The 13153-nt window shown below is 39.3% G+C and overlaps 1 protein-coding gene across 1 annotated transcript in view; it reads right to left on the bottom strand.

The window, feature by feature from the left end:
* ASB7 (ankyrin repeat and SOCS box containing 7) overlaps window positions 1-10942 on the bottom strand; it is an 88182-nt gene extending 77240 nt beyond the window's left edge. Inside the window, exon 1 of the mRNA XM_007959938.2 lies at window positions 10732-10942. Coding sequence (XP_007958129.1) covers window positions 10732-10942 — 211 coding nt within the window. The remainder of the gene's footprint in view (window positions 1-10731) is intronic.
* Window positions 10943-13153: the final 2211 nt, after the last annotated feature.

Raw genomic sequence — 13153 nt, forward strand, 5'->3', positions numbered from 1 at the left:
GTAAGAAGGGACCATTCCCTGGAGAAAGATGTCATGCTTGGTAGGGTGGAGGGTCGACGAAAGAGGGGGAGGCCTTCAAGGAGATGGATTGATACGGTGGCTGCGATGACGGGCTCAAGTATAGCAGGGATTGTGGGGCTGCCGCGGGATCGGGCAGTGTTTCGTTCTGTTGTGCATGGGGTCGCTATGAGTCGGAAACGACTCGACGGCACTTAACAACAACAACAACAACATTTGGATTTTGGAGAAGGTATATACACATCTGGGAATACTGCAGACTCCCATCCATAAATCCACTCAGAAGAAAATTGTATTCAAATGGAGTCCTAAGCAACATCAGGCTATGTCTGAATTACAGAGAGCAGTCACACCCTCTGTTGAGTTAGGCCCTCATGATCCACATTCAGGTATAATTTTGGAACTAGCTGCCACATGTTCATACAGACTGGAGCTTATGGCAAAAACCTGAGAATGTTGCCCTACAGCGGCCATTGAGACTCTGGACTAGAAAGTTTCCAGATGCTGCAGCATGATACATGCTATCTGAAAGGCAATTACTCACTACTGGACATTGACTGAGATTGCCACAATGACAGAAGGACATAAAATAATCATGAGACCTAAAACACACATGATGTCTTCACTGCTGTCAGAGAAATATATTAATAAAAAAAGTTGTGCCCAAAATAGTTTCATGATAAAAGAGAAATGGTTCCTACGAGTGACAAGCTACTATGGGAATGCAGGGAGGCACTCACCATAGCCTCAAGCAGGCAGCCTCTTTTCCCATAGTTCCTACCCTAGAACCACCAAAGAAGCTATCAGATCCCCTTACCATATGGACAGTGCCCAGTAACACTTTCTGCTATTCAGCAGAAGGCTGCTTGTTCACAAATGGCAGTGCAGGGTACATGGACATTTGATGTGAAAGCTCTGCATCAAGACCAGCAGATGGAGAGACTTCCGGTAAGACAGAGGAACAGGCAGACAAGCAACACAGACTCTCTTCAACAAAGAAAAGAAAAACCAATTGACAGAGATACAGAAGATGATCCTGGAGCCCTGAGCTTTGAAAGGAACTATACAAAAGTGGATTAGGCATCAACTAGTGGAAAAACCTGTACAAAAACAGTGAGTACAGACATGGTCAGAGCTGCGGATTGTCAGCTACTCTGATGGGACCAACAGCCTGAATATTTCCAAGTGGTGTTGGGACCTGAGAACTGACCTGAATATCAGCCCTGGTCACCAAGGGCTGCAGGGACAACTGCACTGGTGGCATATGACTAGGAAGGGAAACAGCAAGGTGGGAGACAACCTGAGCTGTTGACTTTCTGCTGTCTGGAGGGCGCAGCCATTTTGATTGTTTACACATTTACATTTTGTATATTTAAAGTGACCATGGGCGTAGCCATTTTGAATGTTTATAAATGGGACCTATTTTGGATATTTAAAGTTACTGAGGGAGCAATCGTTTTGAATGTTTACAAGTGGCAGCCATTTTGGATATTTAAAGTGACCGAGGGTGCAGCCATTTTGAATCTATACAAGTGGCAACCATTTTGGATTTTAAAGAGAGAGCATTCTTATTCAGATTCTAGGGACCTAAGAATAGGCTCTTTTTGCCAAAGTCAGCAGGCACATTCGAGAGGCTGACAACAGGAAAGGAGACAGGTGGTGAGTGTATAAGTGCAGTCAACTAGTGAATAGAGGAGCACAGCACAGTACCCTGCTTGCATAGATAACATACAAAGAAAACAAAAATCATGGGCCAGTCACTCCAATATACAATCACCAATTAGATATAAACACAAAAACGTCACAATGCCTTGGAGACAACAGAGCATCACAGTCCACACAAAGAAGCAAGATAAAGCAGGATAAACAAGGGACCAGGACACAGACCCAAAACACATCCCTGAGGAAGACACAGCACTGGAACTCCCTGTTAAGAAATTCAAAACAATTATATTTAGGTGTCTTCAACTTGAGAGACAGATAAAGGAAACACAGAGTAAACCCTAGAACAATTCTGAAAGACAATACAACAAATTCTGAAAGAATTACAAAATAAATGAAAAATTAGAAATGATACAAAATCTACACACAGAAATCCAGAAGATTAAATTTCAGAAATAAATTTTCAGAAATAGATAAGACATTGAATGGGCAAAGGAGCAGAACTGAATCAATGAGAGACAGAATTAGGGAGATTGAAGGCAAATACTGAACACTTCTTCGGAAAGGGATAAATAGAAGAAAGATCAAAACAAAATGAAGAAAGCCTAAGGTTCATATGGGATACCATCAAAAGGAATAACCTATGTGTCATTGGAATTCCAGAACAGAAAGAGACAAATAAAACCACAGAGAAAGTTGTTGAAGATTTGTCAGAAGAGAATTTTCCTGGTATGATGAAAGATGAGAATATATCCATTCAGGAAGTCCAATGAACCCCAAACAGGATAGACCTCAAAAGAAAATCACCCAGACATATCATCATCAAACTTACCAAAACCAAAGATAAAGAAAGAATCATGAGAGCAGCATGGGAAAAACTAAAAGTTACCTACAAGGGGCAACCAATAAGACTAAGCTCAGATTTCTCAGCAGAAACCATGCAGGTGAGAAAACAATGGGATGGTATACATAAAACGCTGAAAGAGAAAAATTTCCAATCAAGAATTATGTACCGAGCAAAACTATCCCTCAAGTATGATGATGAAATTAGGACATTCCAGATAAGCAGACATTCAGGGAATTTGTTAAAACCAGACCAACCTGACAAGAGAGGCTAAAGGAAGCCCTTTGGACAGAGAAGCAACAACAGTCAACAACAACTGGCCATTAACACACATGATGATACAACCCAGAAACCAACCCTGCTATGGAAGTATCCAAAGTAAATAAGCCTACAAGATTTTAAACAGGGAACCAGAGATATCAATTGACAAATGAGGACAATTACAAACCAAAAAGAGGGAAAAAACTGTGTCACTACAGAACTTCTAGATAGTAGAGAAGTCAAGACACTACAAGATAAAACAGACTGTTCTAAACTTGGGAAGGAAACTATAAATCACAGGGTAACCTCAAAGAAAATGATAAACCTTCACATCAAAACAGAGGACGAGCATAAATATCCAGCAAACACTAAAACAACAGCAATGAAGGAAGTGATAACATGATTCATAAACAAAATGGGCTCAGCATAGAAAATTATATGGAACAAAGAAATCGATACCACAAAAAAGCACATGACAAAAATGACAGCAACAAATGCATATTTGCTAGTAACTACGTATCTGGCAAGGGACTTATCTCTAAGTCAAAAGAGGGGATGACCAAACTATGGTACATACACATAAATGGAATGCTATGCAGCAATAAATAATAATGTAGAGTGTGCAAAACACCATATAATACGGATGAACTTGGAGGACATTATACTGAGTGACATAAGTCAATCATAGAAGGACAAATATAATATTACTTATTGTTGTGGAGGATCAAGGAAAGGTTTATATATGGAGAGAAACTTTCTTTGTTGGTTGCCAGGGGTGAGAAGGGTGGGGAGAGGAGGGAACACTGAAAAAAAAAAAAAAATGCATTGACCCATGTCACTTTAGTTTTGTGTGTTTCACTGTACATAAATTATATTTCAATAAAATGCATTAAAGAAAAAAAGAAAAAAAAAAGCCCTGGTTGAAGAAGGTAAGCACAGGTCAGTTCTATGAGCTGAACTGCATGCTGTCTTCATAGCTGTGATGGAAGAACTGGGCAATGATGAGAGCCCATATGTTTGGATTTTTACAGACACATAGCCAGTGGCCAATAGCCTGGCTATATTGTTAGGCAAATGAGCACTGAAAAATTGGACTATTAAGGGGACAGTGTGTGGGGCATGGGCCTATGGAAAGCACTAGGGTATGTCCCATCAGAAGTACCCTGTTCCTAGAACAGAAAGTATGACAGTTAAGGTTGTATGTCAACTTGGCTAGGCCTGAATTTGAGTGGCTTGGCAGCTCTGATGTAGTTATTCCCCATGATGACAATGGATGTGGTATAATCACTTCCATAGTAGAATCTGCTGTGAACAGCTAATTAGCTGAAGGGGAGTTGCCTTTGGGGTGTGGCCTGCTTCCAGTATATATAGAGAAGCTTTAGGAAAGGTCTCTAGCTTTTGCCTCATTTTGGATGCTGCCTTTGAGCCATCATCATTTTCATTTCCTGGACTTGAACCAGTGGCCTGCCATGTTGCCTGTCAATCTTGAGATTGTTACTTGCACAGCCTGTAAGCCAACAATCTGCCATTTTACCTGCCAATCTTGGATTCATTAGCCTCAGCAGCCAGCAGCTGAGTGATTCAGGAGAAGCTTCCAGCTTGCTCCAGTGGGCCTGGAAGGCAAAGATGAAACCCAAGGTTGAAAGGCCTCTACCCAGTCCATACAGCTGGCACTCTGAACTCAGACTTCTAGCCTAGTCTTCCCCTAGAGCCAAGACTCTGAATTTGGATTTCTAGCCTCCTATACTGTAAAAGAATAAACTTCTGTTTGTTGAAGCCATCCACTTATGGTATTTCTGTTACAGAGGCATTAAAGAACTAGGACAGGATGCGACTGCAATCAGTAAGTAGACATGTTAGTATTCTCCATTGAGGTGGCTGACTGGGTCCATGAAATGAGCAGACACGAGGATGCTGCAGCAATCCAGACATAGGCTGAATCTTAGGTACATCCCTCTTATACTTTCTGAGATACAAAATGTCAGTAAGGACTGCTCTGTCTGCCAGGAAGAAAGACACAGATTGTAGATGGCTATGGGACAGATTCCCTAGGGAGAAGGCCCTAGACATAAAAGCCAAGTTCATTATATTGGCCCAATGATACCAGTGGTACCAGGTGGCTACAAATGGGTCCTCACAGGAACAGATACTTACTGGACTGGGCACTGCAAATCTATGACAGATGTGAATGCCAAAAACACCATTATGTGATTGGAAGAAAATATACTGTACCAATTTGGGCCACCAAGATAGACTTTCTCAAACCAAGGAACACACTTTATAGTCCACACAGTGTAGCAACAGGCCAAAAAAAATAAAAACTTATTAAATGCACATACTATGTTGTATACTATCCTCACAATAATGGTTTGATAAATAGTTGGAATAGGCAACTGAAACATTTGTTATCTAAACAGGGGAGAAAAAGGCATGAAGGGCTGGTTCACACACCTTCATGAGTGTATGCTCACAATATGAGGCAGGCAAAGGAAGGATCACCACTGGACAGATTCCTACATTTCTCTGGGGGATGTGGAGAAGAGGGAGTGGGGGAGGACACTGGTGCCACTGTACAATTTTTCCCCACATTATCTGAAGTTGCTTCCTCCTGCCAGATTCTGTTGTCCAAGGACCAGGGGTATAGCTATAGATGCCAGAAGCATGGGTGATCACTAAGATCACAAGAGATCTATAACCCTGAATTTATGTGCTAGATTTCCCAAGGGCTTGATGGGATGGGTTGTACCTTCCACCTAACTGGCAAAACTGGAGTTGACAGTGAATACTGCTGTACTGCCTAGTGGTCAAGACAGCCCACTAATATTGTACCTATGTAACCCTACCCAACATGAATAAGAGTGGACTGAGGGTGAAGCAATTGCTAGACTAGTCTTGCTAGCAGCAATCTGGACTTGCACAGCAGAAAAGGTGAAGACAAGTCAAACTTTTAGATAACCTGACCAGATCAGAAGGACACCTGCAGCAGACCTGGATGCTGGTACCTAAGTAACCTCACCCTTAGAACTCTGCCCTACTGAAGGACTAACTGTTAATGACTGTTTTAGACTGGAAAAATGATTGGGAAGAGAAAGTAAATCTTTCAAGTATGAAAGGACCAATGGCTACAAGAGCCAGCGGGTGCCTGTGGCGCACTGGATTATCTAATATGATCCTTCTACCCATCACCCTCCATTTTTTGATGTATTATAAATCCTAGCCCCTAAGCCTGTGGTTATGGTCTCATTTTGGAGCAAGTGGTCTGCTATGTTAATGAGCCAGGATTAGTGCATCTTCAGTCAATGCTTTAATATGACTCATTCCTAGTTTCCTTGAAGGTATAGTCTGCATCTAATATATATGAGTGCTCTGGCAAAATTCTCTCTTGCTCTGGATTCTGCATCTGGTTTGTCATCATCTGATCTCCAGTTCTTGGGATATGAGCCAGCAGCCTATCGTCTGACCTGATTCACCAGCTTCCACCAGCCTTAATGAGCAGCAACCTGTCATTTGACCTGCCAATTTGAGTTCATCAGCCCCTGCAACCACGTCAGTGAAGAGAATGCTCCAGACTGATGGCCTGGTGTGGTAGTTAAATTTGTGTGTCAACTTGGCAGGGACTGGTTGAATGACTGGGCAGCTGGTGGTAGTTATTTCCCATGATGAGACTGGCAATCAACTCCATAGTGGGACTTACCACAAGCAGCTGAGTAGCTGCTTTAGGGATGTGGTCTGCTTCCTGTATATAAGAAACAGCTGTGGGAATGGTCTCTAGCTGATGGCATGCTTGAAGCCTGCATATAGCCTAGTTGTTATTCAGCAGCCTGCCATGATCTGCTGATCTTGGGACTTTTAATGAACTCGCATTAATGGCCTGCTGTGTGGTTTGGTAACATTGGGACTGTGCCATTTTATTTATTGACGTTGGGCTTGTTAGCCTCAGCACCCAGTAGGTGCCTGAGTGAAGATATGCCTCTAGTTTCAGTGGGTCGGAGCAAGAGGCACAGCTGAAGCCCAAGGTTGAGGAGCTTTCACACAGCCCCCAGAGCCTGGCACTTTGAACCTGGACTTAAAGCCTCCAAACTATGAGAGAATTTGTTAAGGCCATCCCATTTGTGGTACATTCTTGTCAGAGCAGCACTAGGTACCTAGAACACTGACCCAGATTTGGGATTTGCCAGGCTCTACAACTGTGTGAGTCATTTCTTAGGCAGTTTGTGAGTTCTGTGAGACATTGCAGTAAATTATAGAACTCTAAGATGGGAGGGAGAATACTGAGGGGAGAAGGAGTAGTTGATGTTTGAGATGATGCAGTGTATAGCAGTTTGGAAAAGTTGGACATTTGGGACATCTTTAACCTCTACTTCATAGGAGCTGCCTTGTGCTGATCCTGCTAAAAGAAACTGTCCATGCAGTGACAGGTTCATATGCTGACAAGGAACTATCACTAAGCTAAACTGTTATGTGAAAAAAAAATCAAACTGTAGAATACAACATTGAAAAACAGGAGCAGGCTGGAAGATAAATGATGAAAAAACATTCCAGCCTATCTGCAGTGTCTCTACAGGAATACTAAGGACATGGACAAAATGGCTACCTCTGCAAAAGGGACTAAGTGGGTGGGGCTAAAAACCCCTCACTGAACCATTTCTAGCATCTTTAATTTTGTTTTTAACCAAGTATGTAGGCACTACTGTCTCAAAAAATAAAATCTCCTGCTGAGAGAATCTCAACCATTCTCAAAAACAACTAAAACAAAACAATGGCTAAATAAATGCTAGTATATCCATACTAATCCTACACTCAGCAGTTAGAAAGAATGAGGTAGATCTGTATGTATTATTATAGAACAATTGTGGAGTTTATTTTTGGGGTATTGAAAATGTTCTGAAATTGACTGCAGTGATGGATATCCAACTTTGTGATATCCTAAGTCTGTGAATATAATAAACATTCAACTTTTTTAATATATTAAAATTAAAATCATATACTTTAAATGAGTGATTTCTATGTGAATTATATCTCAATAAAAATATATATGTAAATATATAAATAAAAATATATATTTAACAAGATTTGGCAACTGTGACCCTCACCTGATTTTGTAAATAAATTATTAGAACACAGGCACATTCATTCATTTACATTTTATCTATGGCTCCTAAGAGAAACATTTACCAAGCCTCCATATAAAGAATCTTGAAGTTATATATGCTGTTGTTGTTGTTGTTGTTATGTGCCATCGAGTCGCAAGTCATATATAGTTGCATAAAACACAAGAGTTGCAGGATAATAATACAGTGTAAGATCATACACAAAAAACAATATCACATATTTGCTTATAGTACATACATAGTAACAGGAAATGCTCTAGAAAGATAAACACCAAAATCATACCCATGGTTACCCTGGGGCAGGGCCAGACAGACCAGAATTGTGATTAATAAAAGGGAACTGTGGTTTTATTTGTCTTTTTTTTTTGGAGGATTTCTTTTGCTTGCAAGGAGACAAGATCATATATCCTGGAAAGTGAGCTTTTTTTAATTATTATTATTTTTTTAAATAATGAGGCGAGCACATACCATTCGTTTCTCTCCGTCATAGAAAATAGAGAAAGTCAGAAATCCATGAATCAGAGAAGGAACTAGAGTACAGGACTGTCTTATATCAACTACTCTCTCTACCTTGAGGTCAAAAGATGGTGCCAGCTATACTACCAAATGTTCTGACCAGGGATGCAATCGATGGATCAAGATAAAAAGGAAGAAAATGTGGAACAAAACTTTAAATTCTTTAAGAATCCAGATTTACTGAACCTGTTGAGGTTGGAGAAGTCCCTGAGACTATGGCCAAGTTGCTCTTCAAACCTTGAATTCAAACTATCCTCTGAAATCACTTTTAAACTAAGTTAACAGTTTAGCATAAAAAGTAAAGATCATCATCCTTGAGAACAGTATTAAAAAAAAAAAAAACTATATAAGACCAAATGGACAACAGCTATTTTAAACATATATGAGAAGGTTGTAGAACAGGGAGTTTGAGTTAATAGGAACAACTAGAACAGAAATAATGAGAATGTTGACACAATGTGAAGAATATACCAATGTCACTGATCATTATGTCTAGAAACTGTTGAATGGGAGTGGGTTTTGCTATGTATATTTTTCACCAAAAATAAAATATTAATAAAAAAATAAAAGTGAGGCTGGCAGAAGGGAAGAGGGACAGGACTAGTGGAATAAAAAAAACGTGTGTTCTGACCTTGGTCTTAGTTTTATGATGCATTGCCAGAATTTTAAGTGTTCTGATTCTACATCCACCTTTTAGTTTTCTCAGATCTTTTCCTGGCATTCCTCTTACACTTCTCCTTCATTAACTTCAGAAAACTGGGGTTGATGATAGCTCGAGTTCTAGGGAGAAATGAGGTATGAGCAAGAGTGGCAGGAGGGACGGAAGACAGCTACAAAGACAGCAAAGGCCAGCGGATTGCTGGGTCCTATCAACAGTTAACTATTCCTGGCCCTGGGACATCTGCCTACTTCTAGTCTCAGGTCTATCAGTCTTGCAATTAGTTCATGGTCACATCCATAGTATTCATATGACCCAATTCATATTACACAATTCATATGACCCTCACCAGAGCTGTGGAATGTCTAATATTTTGTACTTCAGGATGCAAGTAGGTTTGGCTATCCTTGTAACATGTAGACCCTAAAAATGAAAATGAATTACTATGAATGAGCAATCCAGGACCCAGAATGGCATATACAGAACTTGAATCTCAATGAAACTGATTTATACCATAATTGTAAAGAAAATATGTGTGTAATAAAGTAAGCTGGAATTCAGCTGAGAGAAAAAGTAAATTCATGTAGGACAAATTATAGTTTCAAAAATTTACGAGAATAGAGTTTTTCCAAGCAAAAGTATAAAATATCAAAGGAAGGTTCCAAACGAAAAAAACTCAATGCCATCAAATCAATTCCAACTAACAACCCTAGAGGACAGAGTAGAACTGCCCTGTAGGATTTCTAAGTCTGTAAATCTTTACAGAAGCAGACTGCCACATCTTTCTCCTGTAGAGTGGCTGGTAGGTTTGAACTGCCAACCTTTCGGTTAGCTGCTAAGTGCTTTATCCACTGTGCCAACAGGGCTCCATAATTTTACATATCATACATTCCCAAAAAAATCCAAACCCACTGCCATCAAGTAGATTCCAACTCATAGCAACCCCCACTGGGTTTCCAAGGTGGTAAATATAGAAGCAGATTGGCCCATCTTCCTTTTGCGGAGCAGCTGGTAGGTTTGAACCACCAACCTTACGGTTAGCAGTCTAATGCTTTAGGCACTACACCACCAGTGCTCCTTTTATACTTATAGTATACACGCACACATACACACACACACCCAAAATTAGACCTGAGATAACCAATCTTTCTGTATGATACCTAGAAACTATGTATAATTCTGGAAATGGTTACTGCTTTAAAGCAATAAAAGAAAATATCAACAATAAAAGGTAAATCCAAAGTATAAGGTATTATTAGGGTCAAGATGTTTAAAGGGACTAGGTCTACTTGCTTGAGCAATTATCAACATAAAATTTGTGCCATTCTCCAATTGTGGGTACCACTTCTGTTTTGGGAATGAAAGCAACCAGATAAATCTAAAAAGGGTTGAGTAGTTGGGATAAGGGAAGAAACCTGGCTGTACGTTAATTACAATAGTAGGAATAATCATTCACCAAACTGATCCTTTAAACGATATGGTTTTAACCAAAACTCAGGGTAATTATAACTAATCTTCACAAGAGAAAATAAGATATTGAGTATAAATGAAAGAGAAGCATTAAAAATTACATATAAACACGCATTCATATATTTTAAACTAAATACAATTTCGTTTTAAGTTTCTACTTGGGAAAAGGGGTTTGTTTCTAGTAAACTCACCTCCATGTTCTAGAAATACTCGGACACATCTCTCTTTTCCTCTTGCTGCAGAGAAGTGAAGCAAGGTCCAGCCATTAGCATCTCGGCCATTTGGAGAATAGCCTTGCTCTAACATCTTTCGTACGGTGTGAACATCCCCGGCAGCCACTGCAGCCTGAATCTGCAATTCTTCCTGAAGTTCAGGGTTCCTTCGACAATGGTGGTGTAACATCCTAGCTGAGTCTACTTTTTACCATGGATTCATTAGGTCACAGGGTTCAACCTTTAAGGGTAAAATGCGTGAAATTTAGAATAATTGGTCTCTGTGTCCATTAAATAACAAAGAATTTTCTACTGCTAAATCACATAAACCTTAGTAATAATAGTTCATACTACAACCAATTAATAACCATATATATGTTAAGACCAAAACTTTTAGCAATTTCCTTAAGATTATAAAGAATTTCAAAAAGAAACCCAGGCTTAAATCTCCAAACTCCTAAAAGGAAATCTCTCCTGTGGCCTTCTGAAAACCCAAGGCAACTACGAATGTAATACCATTATATTAGATAAAATAGGGGTGATGCTAGGCAGCTAAAGGATGGGGTACAACAAGGAGTCAGATGAGTACCCTTCCTAGAATTTCTGATTTAATTAATGCACCACTAAGGACATTTTAAGAAATAAACCATTCAAGAATTTACTATAGATCTGAGTTAGTAAATATGGAGTATCAAAAATCAACAATTTATACACTGTGAAGACTAATCACTGGCTGTCAAGGTGATTCCAACGCATGGAGATCTTGTGCGTTTGAAGTAGAACTGTACTCATCGGCTCTTCCAGGGCTGTGACCTTTCAGAAGTGAAGTACCAGACCTGTCTTCTGAAGCATCTCTGGGTAGATTTAAACCACCAATCTTTTAGTTAGTAGCCAAGTGCTCAACCATTTGTATCACCCAGAGTCCTAAAGATCCTTACTTTAGAGTTCTTTTTTTTTAAAAGAAAATCCTTTAGGGTTATTCCCTAAAGTATTTTAACTTAATTTATTTCAGTTCAAAAGGTTTTGAGGGGGTGAGAGTGGAGAGGGGAAAGTTTAGACTAAAATGTTTAGATGATATTTACCTTTCATTATTTCTACTACTCTAACTTCCCCACTTTGTTACCTGATGCCACATCCTCTTTTATACTTTTCTGATTTGTTTTCCAGATGTTTTTATTCTATAGATATCCAAAGTAGCAAAATACTGTAAAATATTTTATAAGAACCTAAACAACTTGTTTGATTAACAACATGAAAAATATATTTTAAAGGAAATGTAGTACAATTAAGTCCCACTCCTACTGGTCACAAAAGAGGTGTGTATTCAAATCCAATATAAAATGAGATCTACTTTGTGCAAACAGGAAAAGTCCTACTTGAATTGGTGGAAATTTGCACCTTATGTATGTGTGCATACAAAAAAAAAAATTTAATGAGCTTTCAAAGCTTTTAAGTAAATACAAAAATTTAAACATGTAAAAAAAGCTTCTAGCAAGCCATTCTATCTGGGCTACTTTTAAGGAACAGGTTAGACTCATCTCTTAATTAATTAGTAGCTTCCATTTCTTTAAAAAAAAAAAAAAAAAGTATGTAATAAAACTCTTTAAGACATTTTGTTCTCATATGTATGTTAGACATCTCCTAATAATCTTGTTACCAATAACAACTTACCTTGCAAATTTTCCTATTACAGATTTATAAGGATAAACCTTAAACAGTATAATCAAACGTCTTATGTTGTTTTATACGTAGAATAAGTAGTACAATTTAAAAATACAAGCCTCATGCTACAAATAGCTATTTCCTCAGAGAAAATTGGGAAATAAGACATTTCCTGATAATTTGTATGAGGAGGTAATCCTTCCAACAAGCCCAACTAAGGTCTTCCCTGCTCCTCCCCCCTGCTAATACCTTTAGACTTCAAAACAAGCTATTCTTCCCCACCACTACCACCCCCAAGGTCTGTCTAAATAAACAGCAGGGTTAAAGAGATACAATTCCAGGCTAGGCACTCAGAAGTCTGACCACCACCTCTCCTCAGTGGTCAGGCAAGAAAATCTACATTGTGCTCTATTAATGCAGCGCATATGTGTGTACAGCATGTCCTGTAGGCTTTGTGGGAATAAAAATGGCTAGGAGAGAGACTTTTGGAGTTCCTTGGCTATGGCGCTTGGTGGAAGCACACATAGTAGTTTTCCCATCTCACTTAACTAAGTCTACCTAGCTAAGGGGGATCAACTGAAGGTAGGCCCCTTTTTAGTTCCTCATGTATGGTACAAAGTGGAATATGTGTAGAAGAGTCATCAACTCCACTTGGACAGCCTTTTTCAGTCATAGAGGGGAATGACTCAATAATGGATATGCACTATCCTGATGTGCTGCTTCCTGTTGTAAGTAATAA

Source organism: Orycteropus afer, unplaced genomic scaffold, assembly GCF_000298275.1.
Source record: "Orycteropus afer afer isolate SDZICR_OR568_19922 unplaced genomic scaffold, OryAfe1.0 scaffold00019, whole genome shotgun sequence".
In the NCBI taxonomy this organism is placed as follows: domain Eukaryota; kingdom Metazoa; phylum Chordata; class Mammalia; order Tubulidentata; family Orycteropodidae; genus Orycteropus; species Orycteropus afer.